General features: G+C 57.3%; 2 protein-coding genes across 4 annotated transcripts; one reads left to right on the forward strand and one right to left on the reverse strand.

Annotated features, from left to right (window-relative positions):
- Positions 1-419: 419 nt before the first annotated feature.
- Positions 420-11,278, forward strand: UBXN11 (UBX domain protein 11). 3 transcript variants are annotated; one of them, XM_077189566.1, is made up of 12 exons: positions 420-457; positions 730-830; positions 1,548-1,602; positions 3,261-3,337; positions 3,771-3,888; positions 5,030-5,250; positions 6,005-6,082; positions 6,856-6,976; positions 7,963-8,057; positions 8,251-8,324; positions 9,013-9,153; positions 9,785-11,278. In XM_077189566.1, the coding sequence occupies exons 1-12, from the start codon at positions 445-447 to the stop codon at positions 9,945-9,947; spliced, it is 1,257 nt and encodes a 418-aa protein (XP_077045681.1). In that variant the 5' UTR covers positions 420-444; the 3' UTR covers positions 9,948-11,278. The 3 variants fall into 3 exon arrangements, with proteins under 3 accessions (XP_077045681.1, XP_077045683.1, XP_077045684.1); XM_077189568.1 differs by lacking the exons at positions 420-457; positions 1,548-1,602 and having other exon boundaries at positions 795-830; positions 3,247-3,337; XM_077189569.1 differs by lacking the exons at positions 420-457; positions 730-830 and having other exon boundaries at positions 1,568-1,602; positions 3,247-3,337.
- Positions 11,279-11,377: 99 nt separating this feature from the next.
- On the reverse strand, positions 11,378-13,240 carry SH3BGRL3 (SH3 domain binding glutamate rich protein like 3). Its single transcript, XM_054648291.2, has 3 exons — positions 13,092-13,240; positions 12,660-12,827; positions 11,378-12,304 (listed from the first exon to the last, which is right to left on the reverse strand). The coding sequence occupies exons 1-3, from the start codon at positions 13,137-13,139 to the stop codon at positions 12,239-12,241; spliced, it is 282 nt and encodes a 93-aa protein (XP_054504266.2). The 5' UTR covers positions 13,140-13,240; the 3' UTR covers positions 11,378-12,238.
- Positions 13,241-15,425: the final 2,185 nt, after the last annotated feature.

A 15,425-nucleotide genomic window follows, 5' to 3' on the forward strand; every position in this document is an offset into this window, starting at 1 on the left:
CACCCCATCAAAGGAGGGGAAACCGGGGGGATCATTGGCCTGTCTCGCTCCCCTCCAGCAGGTGAGACCGAGCTGCTGGAGAGCAGCAGAGGAAGCAGTGGGGTGGGGACAGCCAGGAAAGGCTCCTGGGATGGGGACAGGCGCTGGGGGAGCTCAGGGCATCAGCAAAACCCTGGGTGAGAAAACAGAGACTGAGGAAGCAGGAGAGGGCATCGGGAGGAGCTGCGCGGCGTTAGGGGCCTCAGGCCCGGCTGGTGGGTGTGTGCGGAGAGGAGCTGAGGACAAAAACGGGACCGGTCCCGGTCCGGTCCCGGTATCCCGGGAGAACGCGCGCGGTGCATGCTGGGAATTGTAGTTCACAGGTGCTGCCTCTCCCACCACGTGACCAGCGCCGGGCCAATCGCAGCGGGCCTCGCGTCGCCGTGGCAACCGGCCGTAAACAAGATGGCGGCGGGGGGTGAGTGTCCAGGCCAGGCCGGGCAGTCTCTGGGCCAGGGAATCCTTTCAAGGCACCCTCTGCTCCTGCTCCGGGGGACAACACTGCAAAAGAACACGGACGGTGAAGCCCTGAGGGCTCCGGGCCGTCAGTTTTTGGTGGCACCCCAGGCCAGACCCGCTCCTGTGGCTCCCCTCTCACACACACACCCAGGAACCAAAGGATTTCTCCCCAAAAAGTCCTCCCTGCTGTGTCAGACCAGCAGCCCTGCTCACAGGTGTTTGTGCTTTCAGGTGCAGCTCACGCTGACGTGGAGCTCGTGTCCTCTCTGGCAGAAAAAATCTCCCTGTTGGAACAAAAAGTAGAGAAACAGGCACAAGAAATCCAGCTGAAGGTAAAAGTCAGCCTCTTGCTGAGCCTGCTCTGTCCCCTGCCACAGGAATTCCACCTCCCAGAGCTTGTGTGGGCTCAGTTAATCTGTGGCCTGCTATTAATTACCCAAAGAAGCCCTTTACAAAGCAACAGAGCAGTGGGATCAGGCCCTGGGGTGGCAGAGGGGACAGTCCCTGCTGGGACTCCTGGCAGCAGTGACTCTCAGCACCCTGGCACTAAGATCAGCAGCTCTTTGGCTTTGGGATTTAATTTTGCCCTCCTGTTGTGGTGCATCTCCCATTTTGTTTTCTGAAACAGCAGCTGCTCCCACAGCAGAGCCATCCTGCAGCAGCCCTCTCTGACTAGAATAAATACCCGTTAAAATCTAAAATAAATCCCCTTTAAAAATCTTAGCACAAATACCCTCTAAAATCTTAGAGTAAATACCCTTTGAAACCTTAGAATAAATACCTTTTTTTGTTTGGTTTGAGGTTTTTTTAAGAAGTGGCTGCAGTGGTTTATTTTCTAGATCAGCCCCTCTCTGCAGCTCTGAGCAGGAGCACCCAGTGCACCCAGAGGGAGGATGGGGCTGGGTCACCCACTCCTGGGGCTCTCTATTTATCCCAGCCCTCATCTGAGCCTCATTAAGGTGTTTGTGGGGTGATTCAGCCCTTTGGCCAGCTGTGCCTGCAGCTGCTGGGGCCCAGGACTGACCCAGGCCATTGTTCTGCCCCTGAAGGACAGGAGGATCGCTGAGCTCAAGCAGAAGATAAAGAATCTTCAGGAAGAGGAAGGTAAAATCTGTTCTACCTTTGGGAGAGCTGCAGGGCAGGCCTGGGGACAGCTGGATCCTGGATCCTGTCCTTGGCTCCTAAAGCCAGCAGCCTCCCTGGTGAGAGGGCACAGCTACACGGAGGGGCCACGTCCCAGGGCAGAGCTGCACTTTGTGGCTGTTCCTCTTGTGTAAAACATCATTTCCTGACCCGTTTCTGGGTCTCCATGGCTGTGAAGCCAACCACGGGCAGCCCAGGATGAAGAGCAGCAAAGGGTTCAAACAGCAGGAGAGCAGCTCCTCACAGCTGCTGGGAGAAACCAAAACCCACTTGGAGCCCCCAGAGGATCCCAGGCCAGCCTGGCTCTAAATTGAAGCCAGCTTCAGCGAGTCACTGCAGGGGTTTTGCCTGGGCCCAGCAGCTTCCCAGCCCCAGCTGGAGCCCACACACGTTTCCTGCAGGGCCCCCGTGGGCAGGGCTGTGCTGAGCTCTCCATTTCCTGAGCTCTGAACACAAACGTGGCTGTGAAACCACAGCTGTGTGCTCTGCCTGCCAGCCAGGGCTCCAGGAGCCTCCTGCTCCTCCTGGGCTCCCTGGGGCAGCCAAGCAATGCCCACTCTGGGCTGCCAACAGCACCTCTCACTGCAGCTCCCACTGCTGGGAAGGATGAAGGTTTGACAGGAAAGTCTCACAGATATCTGTGCTGGGCAGAAGGATTTTTAAATGTAGAACCTGATGAAGGAATAGAGATGGAAGCAAGTTTTGATATAGATGAAAAGAATTGCTGAGCCAGTCCCACTGGATAACCAAGGAGGCAAAGGGTGTGTGAGTTATTATGAGGGGGTTTTATGGCTTAGAGCAGAGGATAAACCCACTCTACACAAGAAGATGTTTTTACCAAGCAGAAAGAGAGCACAGGCAAACAAGGCAGCAAATGTGGCAAGGAGAAAAAAGGTCTCAGAATTTTCCACTGCAAGAAAACTGAAAACCAACTTCTAGCTCAAACTGTAATGCACTAACTTTTAGTGATTGGAGAACAGTAACATGAATGTGGTAATTACAGTAGTTATGATAGGCTGTAGATAATAGTTAAGGTATAGATTGGTTCTGCTGTATTGAGATGCTCAGCAAAGAAAAGTATATAATGCATTGTAACCAAAAGAAAAGGATATAATACATTTGTAACCAAAAGAAAAGTCTATAATGCATTGTAACCAAAAGAAAAGTCTATAATGCATTGTAACCAAAAGAAAAGTCTATAATGCATTTGTAACCAAAAGAAAAGTATAGAATGCATTGTGACCAAAAGAAAAGTATATAATACATTTGTAACCAAAAGAAAAGTATAGAATGCATTGTGACCAAAAGAAAAGTATATAATACATTTGTAACCAAAAGAAAAGTCTATAATGCATTGTAACCAAACTCAGGGTCTCCAGGCCTGCCTGCAGCTGGAGCTGACAGCTGTGGGCACAGCTCTGTGGCCCACAGCCCTGGACTGCTGGAACCTCTTGGATGGAATAAACTGCATTTTCAGTCTGTCAGCAGCATCGTCAAACCCTGCAGGGTGAATTTTGTCCCCCTCAGCCCCTGTGTGCCACGGGTGGGAGCTCACTGAGCACAGGGAGCCACAGCTCTTGCCTGGGATCCTCACAGGAGCAGCAGCTTCTCTCTTGCAGGTGCTCCTGGCCCGTCCAGCACAGAGGAGCTGGAGCTGAGGTGCCTTCAGCTGCAGAGCCAGGTCTGGGAGATGGAGGTGAGGCTGCTCTGCCTGCCCTGAGCCAGCTCTGCTTTGCTTTGGGGTCACTGCACTCCCGCTTCGGCCTTTGCCAAGCTGCCCTTTGGTCCTCACAGCCCCTCCACTCTGAAAAGGAGGAGCAGGAGGAGGATTTAAACACACACACACCTGTGCCTCCTTCATCTGTGCCTCCTGTGAGCTTCATCCTGATTTCCAGGGCTCTGGGATGCCCAGCTCCTGCAGCCTTGTCCTCTGGCACTGAAATCCTTCCTGCTCCCTTTCCCTGTGCTGCTGGAGCTGCTCCATCTGTCTGTCTGTCTGTCTGTCTGTCTGCCAGGGCCAGCAGCCCCAGGACAATCCCGTTCCCGCTCCCTCCCTGCCTCTCCCGGCCATGGCTGACCCCTCTCGGGCTCCCTTTGCCGGTTCCGAGGCTCTGACTCTCCTCCTGCAGCGGTTCCTGAGCGATTACGGCCTGATCTGGGTTGGGGAGACGCGGCAGCAGCAGCAGCTGGAGCCGGGCTCGGCCCGGGATGGAGAGGAGCCGCCCGCAGGGAGCCTCTGCAGGCCGGGTAAAGCACAGCACTCCCGGCTGGAGCTGCCTGCCCAGCTCCCCGGAGGGACCCGAGATAAGCACCAAACCCTCAGGATCTGGGATCCCATCAGTCCCTCTCAGGGACACAGACAAGGAGCTCAGCCGAAGGTTTAATTTTATATTCCTGTGTTTTGTACACCCTTCTGGGGGAGGAAGAGGAGAGAACCTGATGGCTCAGCCCTGCAGGAGGAGACCTCAGAGCAGCTGCTTCCTGCAGAATTCACAAACCCTGCATGTTTGAGGCTCCACTGCTCTGATGATGTTGACATGGAGTGGGTGGAGAACAGAATCAGGTGCTTTGTGCACACAGGAGCTGTGGTAACTTACTCACAGAGCCTGCTCCATCAGGGAGTATTGTTTGCCTTTCCTCCCTGCCACATGTGAGGGTTTAATTGGGACCTGGCTCTGCTCTCTGGGGCCCAAGCAGCTTCGGCAGTGCCTCCTTAGGGAGTGGTGACAGAGAAAAAAAAAGAAAATTATTTGTACTGTAGAGCCAGTGCTGCTTCCTAACCACCATGGAAATATTAGACCAGAGCTTCCCTTACATGCAGGAGGGAAGAGGGAGATCAGCCAGAAACAGTTTTGGTTTCAGCTCCCTGACCTGTTTCAAATCATCCTTTAGCAACTCATAACAAAAGCAGAACAAGCAAGGACTTCAACTCAGCTAAGCCCTTTCCTCTCATTTCCTCTTCTGACTTCTTCCCTGTGCCCCATCACAGCCCTCAAAGCCCCAGACCAACATCCTGGCAGAGGCCCTGCCCTGCTGCAGGCACCTGCTCAGCACCTGATCCCCTGATCCAATCTGTTTAACCCAGCTGGGGCAGCTCCTCATCCTGCACAGGCACAGCACTGCTGGGAGGGTCGGGGAGCCCAGCCTGGGCTGCAGGAGCTGCACTGGAGCTGCAGCCGCAGCTCTGCATCCCTGCCCTGCCCCTGTGGCTCAGCACACAGCCCGGGGCCTGGCAGGGCTGTGCCACAGCAAAGGCTGCAGCAGATCCTGCACAGGTGTGAAGGGCAGAGCACGGGCATCCCAGCAGTGTCAGGGCCCCAACACCTCAGATTGTTACAGATAAATGCACGTCCTGCCACCACCCCTAACTCCGATCCCTCTGCCGCAGGTGAGACCGTTCCTGGCGAGCAGCAGGTGGATTTTGATTTAATCCTGGAGCACATCAAGGATCTGAACTCGCTGGTGGGAGAGGGCAGCTCCCAGGTGGAGCAGACGTTGCGGGGGGCTCGGCTGCGGCGGGCAGAGCCCCTGCCCGTGACCCTGTACCGGGACGGGATCACCGTGGGACAGCACGGAGCCTTCCGGCCCTACCGGCACCCGGCCACGCAGGTACGGGCAGCTGAGGGGAGCCAGAGCCGCCCTGCAGCCCCCACTGAGCCCCAGGACAGGGCAGGGGCTGCTGGGCTCATCCCAGTCCCGCAGAGGGGTGCTGGTGTTGGCTGTCACAGACACCTTTATGGAAAACCCTTTCCTTGGGATTGTTCCTCCTGAGAAGCTGAGAGGCCTCAGGAACAAAATGTACCCAATGGTTATCTGCTGCTGTGGAATGCAACAGGTGCATCTGGGATTGGGCTCATGTGGTTGTTTCTAATTAATGGCCAATCACAGCCCAGCTGGCTCAGACTCTGTCCGAGACACAAACCTTTGTTATTCATTCTTTCTTTTGCTATTCTTAGCCAGCCTTCTGATGAAATCCTTTCTACTATTCTTTTAGTACAGCTTTAATATAATATATATCATAAAATATATATTATGATATATATTATCATAAATCAGCCTTCTGACACATGGAGTCAGATCCTCCTCTCTTCCCTCATCCTCAGACCCCAGTGAACACTGTCACAGTTGGCAGGGGTCCGAGGATTTTTCAGAAAAGATCATGGCTACACAGAGGAGCCCAGCTGCATCCCCACAGCGCCTGTAAAGCCTCTCCTGTCCTGTGCAGTAACTTCTAGAGATGGACAATCCATGTCTGTGATGCAGACCTTTCTGCGAGGCCACAGCACCACAACCAGGAGCTGCCCAGCAGAAAGATCAGCCCAGCGAGGCTGAGGCGTGAGCAGGAGCTCTCCTGTTGTTTCAGCAATGCCTGCAGGACATCATGGATGGTTATTTCCCCTCCGAGCTGCAGCCGCGCTACCCTGACGGGGTCCCCTTGCAGGCAAGTGCCACCCCCAGCTCCTGGGCCCACAGAAGGGAGCCTGGGGCGTGTGGGGCCGTGCAGGTGTGGCTGGGGCCAGGGCGGGCACCCAGGGCACCTGCAGCAGCCGTTACAGGAAACGTCTCAGCATCAGGGTTCAAGGGTTCCTGTGCCTCAGTGAAGCCGCCTTGGAGCGAGGCTTCTGAGAGCACAGCAGGCTCTGTGAGACAAACAGCACATGCAGGAAATTAGGAGCTGTGGCACAAAAAGGAGGGGGAAAAAAGTTCTCAAAAGTTCCCCTGGAAAAGCTCGTTACGTGAGATTGAACAAGAACTTTTTAAAGGGGATGTTGTGGGAGTTTGTTTTGCCACAGTTTAAATGGATTTGGCCACCTGAGGTTCTCTTGGGCCCCAGTTTTTGATTTCTCAGAAATGGCAAAGAGCCAAAGCCACATTTGCAGGCAGAGAGCCTCAGAGGACTCCAATGTAGGTCTGGGAGTGCACCTGCAATGTCAGCAGGCACAGCCAGAGGCTGGACTCCCCCTGTGCCAGGAGAATCCAGGGCACAGCTGCCTGAGCAGGACAAGGTCGGGCCAGCTGGGAGCTCTGGGGCTGAGAAAGGCCCATGGAAGGGCCATGAAAGGCCCATGGAAGGGGGATTGTGCAGAGCTCTGGGGGCTGGGGTCCCCTGGGCAGCCTTGGTTTGGGGTTTACAGCTGCTGCCTGGCATGGCCCTGGTTTGTTGGGCTCAGATGCAGCAAGAGGAGCTTGTGCAACACTCAGATTTGCTTACAGGTCACTGACAGGAGGGACGTGGTGTTCCAGAAGCCAGACCTTGCAGGGAGCTTTCCTGGCCTTGGCCACGTGGTGGGTACTTCAGAATCCAGCAGAGTGCAGGAAACCTCCAAGAGCCCAGGTAAAATCTTAAACCTGCCTCGAAAATGCTGCTCAGTTTTGAGGAGGAGGATTCTTCAACCTTACCAGGTGGGAGGAGAGGAATGTGAGGGTCTCAGCAATTCTGGGTCAGGAGCTGGGAGCCAGCAGCACACACAGGATCCTCTCAGCATTAATCCTGCTGAAGAATGAGATGTGGCAAGTAATAAAATAATAGAAATTCAGCAGGTTGCCAAAACCATATCTGCCCCGTGCTTTTCTGAAAGGCCAAGCTTCCTTCCAGCTTGACCACATGAAAGGATGCTGAGGTAACCCTGCAGGCCTGGGGAGAGCTGCTTGCAAACACCACTCCTTTCAAAAAGTCATTCCAAAAATGAAGATATCGTCAGGGCAAATTTACCGTAACTGCACCCAACATGGGACAGTTTCTCTTCAGACTTTCACAGCAGAATATGGGACATCAAAGGCCACAGATTCCTCATTTGGCTTCTAGACACTTGCAGTCTGTGTAAGCAGTATCTGACAGGGCTGGGAAGTCAGAAATCAGTGGGGCTGTGGGTGCATCACTAAATAACCCAGCACAGGTATCCCTCATGAGAAACAACTGTGCTCAAGGCTAAAGCTAAATATCCCCTTTATCCGAGCATCAAAATAAAGAATTGTCCAAGCAGAAAGGAGTGGACACCTGCAAATTCACCCTCCCAAGGTGCAAAATGTCCCAGTCTGTAAAAATGGGGATGGCTCCAGTTTTCCACAGCAGAGCTGCCCAGAGCTGAGCACCCCAGCCGTGCACAGCTCGCACTGGTGATGCTGACAGTCAAACGTTCAGTGGGGCACAAAGTGGGACAGCTTAAGGGAGGAACCCAGGAGCTGCTCTGGGCCTCACTGGGGTGCCGAGAGCTCTCCCTGTCGGCTGCTGCTCTCTCCTTTCACCAAATCTGCCTCTTCTGGAGGCAAAACCTTTGTCACCAAGGTCACACACGGATGTGTCTCCCCTCTACTCCCCAGGTCCCAAAGCCTCCTTGGAGCAGGATCCCAGCGAGGTTTGCCAGCCCCTGGAGCACAGAGGGAGCGTGGGCAGTGCCCAAGGAGCAGCTCCACAGGTACCAGTGGGCTCCAGACAGCCCAGGAGGAGAGCAGGGGTGATGCTCTGGACTCAGCTCCCTGCACAGCACCCACAGCCCCTCCCTGGCCTCTCTCAGCTCTGTGGAAGCTCCCAGAGAGGCTGCACCAGGGCACTCGTGGCACTGGGCCCTTGCCTGGTGGCTGTGCCAGCTCTGGCTGCTCTCCCTGCAGGGCTCTGATGGGCAGCAGAGCAGCGAGGAAATCCTGCTGGAAACACCTGGGCTGGCTGCCCTGGAGAGCTGCAGGTACAGCCCCCCACCCTTCAGGATCTCCTCTTCCTCCTATTTTATCACTGCAGGTTAAATTCAGGGAGTTCAGTTGAGGAATGGATTTTCCCCTTTTAGACCTCAGAAATAGTGAGACAAAAGGCCAAGTTTGGTCTTTTGGGAAAATCACTGAATTTTTCATGGCAAACATGCCATATTTTACATCTCTAACAAAAAGCTTCTGTTGTTCAAAATGTCACTTATTTATGTGAAAGTTTTCCCGACAGCAAGCCAAGGCCTAGGAGTTTGTAACTATTGAAGGAGCTCTCTGCAGTCATATTAAATGGAGAACTCCTCCAGAAAATTGATGGTGGGAGGTCTCACTAACAGCACTTTTCCACTCAGTCTTCTGGCAAGCCAAGACCCAAATAACTAATGAAAAAAAACCCCAAGCAGATTATTTTTAATCAAAGAAGTAGGGCAAAGTACTTACCAGACAGCCCTGGTTTAAAATGAAAAAGCTAAAAAAGGCCCATAACCCTCTTGAAGGCACCTTCAGGCTGGGGAAGCTCAGCAGCAGTTTGGGCACTGGGTTGGTCTGGGTGCCCCTGGTCAGACGGTGCCTCATTCACCTCAAGGACATTCCCAAACACCAAACTCCTGTCCCATGGAGGCTGTTCCTGCTGAGAGGAGCCCTCTCCTGGGCTGACAGGGCTCTCTGGCCCAGGGTGAAGGCAGCAGAGGAGGCTGGAGCCCCCGAGCTCTGCAGGCTGCGCGTCAGGTCCGAGAGCGGGGAGCAGACGTACGAGCTGAGGATGCTGCTCACAGACACCATCGGGGACCTGCGCCAGCTGCTCGCCCACCTCAGGTAGCCCAGCCCTCCCTCCCCTCGCTGCCTGACTCTGCAGGACCCCAGGAAAGGGTTCCTCAGGTCCTGGAGCTTCAAATATCAGCCTGAGCTGGGTCACAGCCCTGTGCCCACCCAGCACTCTCTGGGCAGGGTCCTGAGAAGCTCAGAGCATTTCATACTCCCCTTTGCCACACAGCAACAGAGAAAAACTTCTGTCCTCTCCAAATTGCCATCAGATCCAGCCCCAGTGCTGCCTTTGCCTCCTTCCAGCACTCACCCAGCTGGTGCCACCCTCCCCAAGGTGCTGGAAGCTGAGCTGCAGCCTTGGCCTGGCTCAGCCAGCTGTGTCCCAAAACACCTAACGCTGCACAAGGGCTCCCTCAGCCTTGGGGACAGCTCCAGGTGGCTGAGGGGCCCCTCTGCTGTCCCCACTCCTGCTGCCTGGCCTAGTGTGAGCCCAGGCTGAGCTCAGTGCTGGTGGGATGCAGGAGCCTCTTCCTCCCCAGTGCAGCTGTGTGCTGGCCAGGCTGCTCCATGGCCGCACTTTGGGCTGCAAACCCTTTTTCCTGCTCTTGCATAACCACGGCTGGATCAGTCAGAACCTTGGGGAATCCCATGAGTAGGAGGAGATTGTGCTGTTCTTTCCTAGGGGTGGAAACTCGGACTATGAGATCATCAGCACCTTTCCCCAGAGGGTGTACACGGACAGCTCCAGGAGCCTGCAGGAGTGTGGGCTGGTCCCCAGGGCCTCGCTGCTGCTCCGCAGGAGAGAGCCCTGCCAGCAGCAGGGCAGGGGGCTGCAGCCGGCCTAGGAGCTGCCTCTCACCTTACCGGCCTGCCCTGGCTGGGAAACAGGGAGAGCTTTTCTTTCCAGATTCAGTTTCACTGTGCTGGCCATGGAGAGGAGCTGGGTTGGAGCAGCCGTTTGGCCGCTCCCTTTGGCAGAGGGGCCAGGCCAGCCCTGCTGCCCCATGGTGGCTGCTGGGGCCCTGGACAGCGGGGTCCCAGCACAGGGACATTTCCAGCAGCTCACCTGGGCTCGGGCCTGGCTCCTCATCTCTGTGCAGGTTACAGAGGCTGAGCCCTGCCCAGGAGCCTGCCAGCCTCAGCCCAGCACCGGGCAGTGCTCCGGGACTGGAGCAGCAGGATGGACACACAGCCAGGGCAGTTTGCATTCTGCACACAGCTGCTGCTGCTCCCTGCGGATCTCACCTGCACTGACAGCAGGGGACAGGCTCAGTCCCACGGTCTGTGCTGGAGCTAAACCTGAAGGCCTTGAGTTATTGGCTGGCTGGGGCTGAGCCAGGCTCAGCTGGGAGCTCCTGCTGCTGCTGGGCTTCCTGTACGTGCACAGCTCCTTCCCTTGGACAGCCCCCAGCTGCAGCGGGGCCCAGGCTCCAGCCTGCCTGCAGGCACCCGCCCTCCTCCTCCTCCTCCTCCTGGTGCTGCAACAGGACACCGTGTCACCGAGAGCAGCAAACCCCCCTCTGCCCAGCCCTGAACAAAGCATCTTCCTCCCCGGCCCGTGGGCTGGGGCTGCGCTTTTCCCTTTCCCTTTCCCCAGCACATTCTTCCCATTCCAGCTGTGACAAGCTCTCACTTGACTCCCAGCTGACAGCACTCCCACTCACACGGGGCAGGGCCTTCTGGCAGGTTCCCTCTTCACACAGACCCAGCCCTCAGTGAAGGCTCCCAATAAAACCCTTTATTCCACTGCAATTTCCACTTCCTTCAGCTTTCAAAGGCACGGTTGGAAGGCCAGAGCTCTTCCCAGAGCCCTCTGAGCAGAGCTGCACGACTCAAACACAGGAAGCAAAGCAGCAGCTTCCCCAGCTCCCCGTGAGCACTGACTCAACCCACCCAGCTCTCCCTCAGCTTCCTCCTCTCCCACCTGCAGCAGATTCAGGAGCAGCTGTTTCCCCCGCCCCTCTGTGTCCTGCTCTAGGCAATCTTTGTGCCAAAGGTTTGTTTTTCACTGCCACATCCGGCTGAGGCTGTCCCTGCCCCGGGCAGAGGGGAGGAATGCTCTGGTACCTGTCCCTGCTGCGCCGTAGGACATTCGCACACGTCCTGGGAGCCTCTGATTAGCAGCAGCAAGCTAAGGTGTTAAGATCTTTGTGTCAGGCTGCAGCAGCAGGTACAACCCACTCAGCTGGAAATGACTCATGATCCTTAGGTAGGGTGATGTTTAACCTGTAGCCAAAATAAAACCCAATTTAAAGGAAAGGCAAGAGTGGCGCTGTGAAAGGTACAGTAACATTTAATAGCATCTCGGAAGACAACACTGGTTATAAACTTGCTTTTTGGCAGGAAAACAAAATGCACTTGGTCCAGGATTGCAAACAAGCCAACACAAAGAGGAAAGATGGGACAGCTGGAGCATCAGCTGTTCTGGGGCAGCCCCGAGCCATTAATGCTCACCAGGGAGCCTGCTCAGGGTGGAGGGTGGCCAGAGCAGCACAGATCCTACTGCCAGCCCCACCCATTCCCCAGGCAGCCTTCAGCCCCAGCCCCACCGTGGTGGGTACTCACACCCAAATTCTGTGCAGTATTTTTGCATTAAATTAAGACCAAAAAAAAAAAAACAAAAAAAAACCAACCATCAAAAAAACCCTTACTTAGTTGCCATAATCTCTGCAGTTGAGATGAAGGGGGCGGGGGGGGGAAAGACAAAAAAAAAAAAGGAAATGAGGCAGCAGAATTTACAATTTTAACAGCAACTGGGAGAAGTGGGAAGTACCGTGCAGCCCTAAGCCCTCCCCTGGCGAGGCAGAGGAGGGGGCTGAAGGCCAGGATCACCTCACACAGCCCCAGAGGCTTTGCTGTTTACAGAGGCACTGGAAGCTGCCGTGAGCCAGGCCCAGCTCTGCTCACAGGCCAAGCAGCGAGCGTCGCTTTCTTTGGATCCCTCTGGGATGAGGCCGGGGTCAGGCAGGAGGGAGTCGGAGGCAGCTGCAATGAGGAGTTTTGGTCGTGGTTTTTCCCTGGGCTGGGATACAGGTGGTGGTGCCAGGACAGCGCTGACAGCCTGCGGGTGAGGGTGGTCGGAGATGAGGGCGCTCAGGAATGCAGGTAGAGTCCAGGCTGGGAGGGGAAGCGGGGCTCAGGCCAACTTCAGGAACTCCTGCAGAGTGTTTTGCTCCACAGCTTCCACGAAGAGCTCGTAATCCTGCAGGGAAACGCCACACGCTCACTCCCGAGGCAGGAGGGGCCCTGAGCCCATGGCACCATCTGCTTCACAGCCCTGGCACCCTGGCACAATCTGCTTCACAGCCCTGGCACCCTGGCACCATCTGCATCACAGCCCTGGCACCAGCCGTTTGTGCCAAGGATGATGGGACAAGGCGGGCACAGCCCCACTGCCACCCAAACCCCCTGCCTGGGCCCCCTTTTTCCCAAGGCAAACAGCCGTGCTGGTCCCTGCACCTCGCTAGAAATGATTTACAGGGCATCCTGAACACGTGCAGCACATCCAAGGACAGGACAGCACCCAGCCCCAGCCCCGGCATGGAGCACAGCCTCACCCCGCAGTACTGGTCCCCGTTGACGATCTGGGGTGGGATGGCTTTGGGGTTGCCTGCCTTGGCCCTCATCTCCTCCCGGAGAGCGTTGTCCTGCGAGATATCCACCAGTTCGTACTTGATGTTCTTGCCGTCCAGGATTCGGGTTACCTCGCTCTGTTGGGATTTGATCTGGAAGCCGGGTGGGAGAGGCAGGTTACGGGAGATGGAGAGGAGCGCCACGGGTGGCTGGGTGGGCACACACGCAGTGTGCCAGCCGGGCTCAGCGCGGTGCCCCGGCCGCACGGGGGGACAGCCAGCACGGAGCGGTGGCTCCGGGGCCAGCTGGGGACGGTACAGGGGAGAGGGGACAGCGAGGATGGGGCGGGGGCTCGGCTGCCGCACGGACAGAGCCGCGCAGCCCGGGCCCGGCCCGCAGCCCCGCCCGGTGCTCACCTCCCGGGAGCCGGTCACCGACGTGCTGTAGACCTTGAGGGTGCTCATGGTGCGATCGCGGCCGCTCCCAGCGCCAGCCCGGCCGGGGAAGCAGCGAGGGAGGGAGGGAGGGAGGGAGGATGGAGGGAGGGAGGGAGGAGCGGCAGCCCCGCCGCCGCCCGGCCGGCATGTGACTGCGGCGGCCAATGGGGCCGGCGGCACCGGGCATGCGGCCTCGGCGGGGCCGGCCCCGGGACACCGCCCCCGGGACACCGCCCCGCCGGCACCGGGAACCGCCCCGCCGGCACCGGGAACCGCCCCGCCGGCACCGGGAACCGCCGACACCGGGAACCGCCGACACCGGCACCGGGAACCACCGACACCGCCCCGCCGGCACCGGGAACCGCCGGCAGCGGGAACCGCCGGCAGCGGGAACCGCCGGCAGCGGGAACCGCCGGCACCGGGAACCGCCGGCACCGGGAACCGCCGACATCGGCACCGCCCCGCCGGCAGCGGGAACCACCGACACCGGCACCGGGAACCACCGACACCGCCCCGCCGGCACCGGGGAGCCACCGGCAGCGGGAGCCACCGACACCAGCCCGACAGAGACCGAGGGGCACCGACACCGCCCCGGCAGGCAATGGGGAGCCACCGGCACCGCTCCCACCGGGCACTGCGGAGCCACCGCCCCGAGCCACCGCCGGTACCGGGAGAGGCACCGGCAGCAGCCCCGGAGCTCCTCCCTCGCTCGCTCCCCAGGCAGGACGGCCTCGCACGAGTGGGGCAGAGCAGCTTTATTTGATACTCCAAATACCCGATACAAACAAGCGCCGAGACGGAGACTGGGACAAAGACACCGAGCCCAACGGGACCGGGCACAACAGCGGGGAGCGGGGGGACATGGGTGACACGAGGAAGGGGGGACAGGGAGGGAACACCGTCCTGGAGCCCCGGCCTGGGGTGTTCTGTAGGCCAAGATTTCCCTGCAGCAGCAGCAGCCAGCACACAGGGCCAGAGGGGCTCAGCTGAGCAGGAGGATGAGGAGGGGACACGGGACTGGGCAGCCCGGCTGCTGGGACAGCTCCAGGCAGCAGCTGAGGCGGTTCCAGCCACAATAACCTCATCCCAGAATCACCTCTGCAGGGGCAGAGGGCACACCTGTCCCCTCACAGCACCCAGGGACGAGATCCTGCACCCCCAAAGCAAAGGGGAGAAGGAGATGGTGCTCAACCCCCCTGAGAACCTGCAGGGGCCAGCAGAGCTCCCAGCAGTCGGGACAAACGGCTTCAAAAACAGCCCTGGCCATGTGTTTTGCTCAGTACAGAGCACCAGCAGCCTGGGGACAGACACAGAACACCCCAGGAGAGCAGGACAGACAGACAGACATGGCTGTGTGCTCCCTGTGTGGGACAAACCAACCAGTTCCTGGCCACCGTCCCCCATGGTGGCCAAACACCAAGAACAAAACAGATTTGGTCTTAAAATTGTAACACAAAGGAATAACAAAAGCATTTCTGCCAAACCCAGGGCTCGCAGCCCCAACGTGAAGCAAAAGCAGCCAAACACCACAAGTGTCAGCAGGACTTCTCCCTGTCACAGCTTGGGCATCTTGCTGTTAACTCAAGATGAAAACCCAAGTTCCACCCTCAGTACTGTAAGGCTGTCACTGGGGTGAGGGAGGGTGGTGGGACAGTGGAACTGATCCCTCAGGGACTCATTTAGAAATCCCATTACTTGCAGAGGAGCAGGGAAGGAGGGACAGGGCTGTGACAAAGCCCAAGTGGCCACTGCTGGCAGGAAGAGCTCCCTGTGCCACCCACTCCACATCAGGACCAGTATGGCTTTCTCCCAGTAAAGCTGATGTGACCCCAGAGGCTCTTGGAGGCTCTGGCAGGGCCCACAGACACTTGGGGCTCCCCAGGAGTGTTTTGATGGCTCTAAAAGGCTGTGAGAGGGAAGAGCAGCCCCTCACCTGCCAGGGGATGCATTAGGCACGGAGCAGATGGGGGCAGAGGGTTCTTCCAGCTCATTAAGGCACTTCAGCATCAACCCACTTCCTCTGCAGTCTGAATCACAGCCCACTCCCACTGCTGATCCAGGGGGACAAAAGGCTTAAGGCTTCTGGGGTAACAGTGCCCAGGGGGAGCATCTCCAGAGTCTTTTAGTGTTGCTTTATTCCTCAACTCGTGCTGGCTGCTGAATGGCTGCAGCACCTGAGGAGAGCAGGCCCTGCTCCATCAATCCAAGGCAGCAGCAGCAGTACCTCAGTGTAAATGCCAGCAGTGGAACTGGCACACCTGCCTGCCCATGGAATCCAGATATCCCACAAACACTCTGACAACCCTCTGGTCC

The sequence above is a fragment of the Agelaius phoeniceus genome, chromosome 22 (assembly GCF_051311805.1).
Source record: "Agelaius phoeniceus isolate bAgePho1 chromosome 22, bAgePho1.hap1, whole genome shotgun sequence".
NCBI classification, from domain to species: Eukaryota; Metazoa; Chordata; class Aves; order Passeriformes; family Icteridae; genus Agelaius; species Agelaius phoeniceus.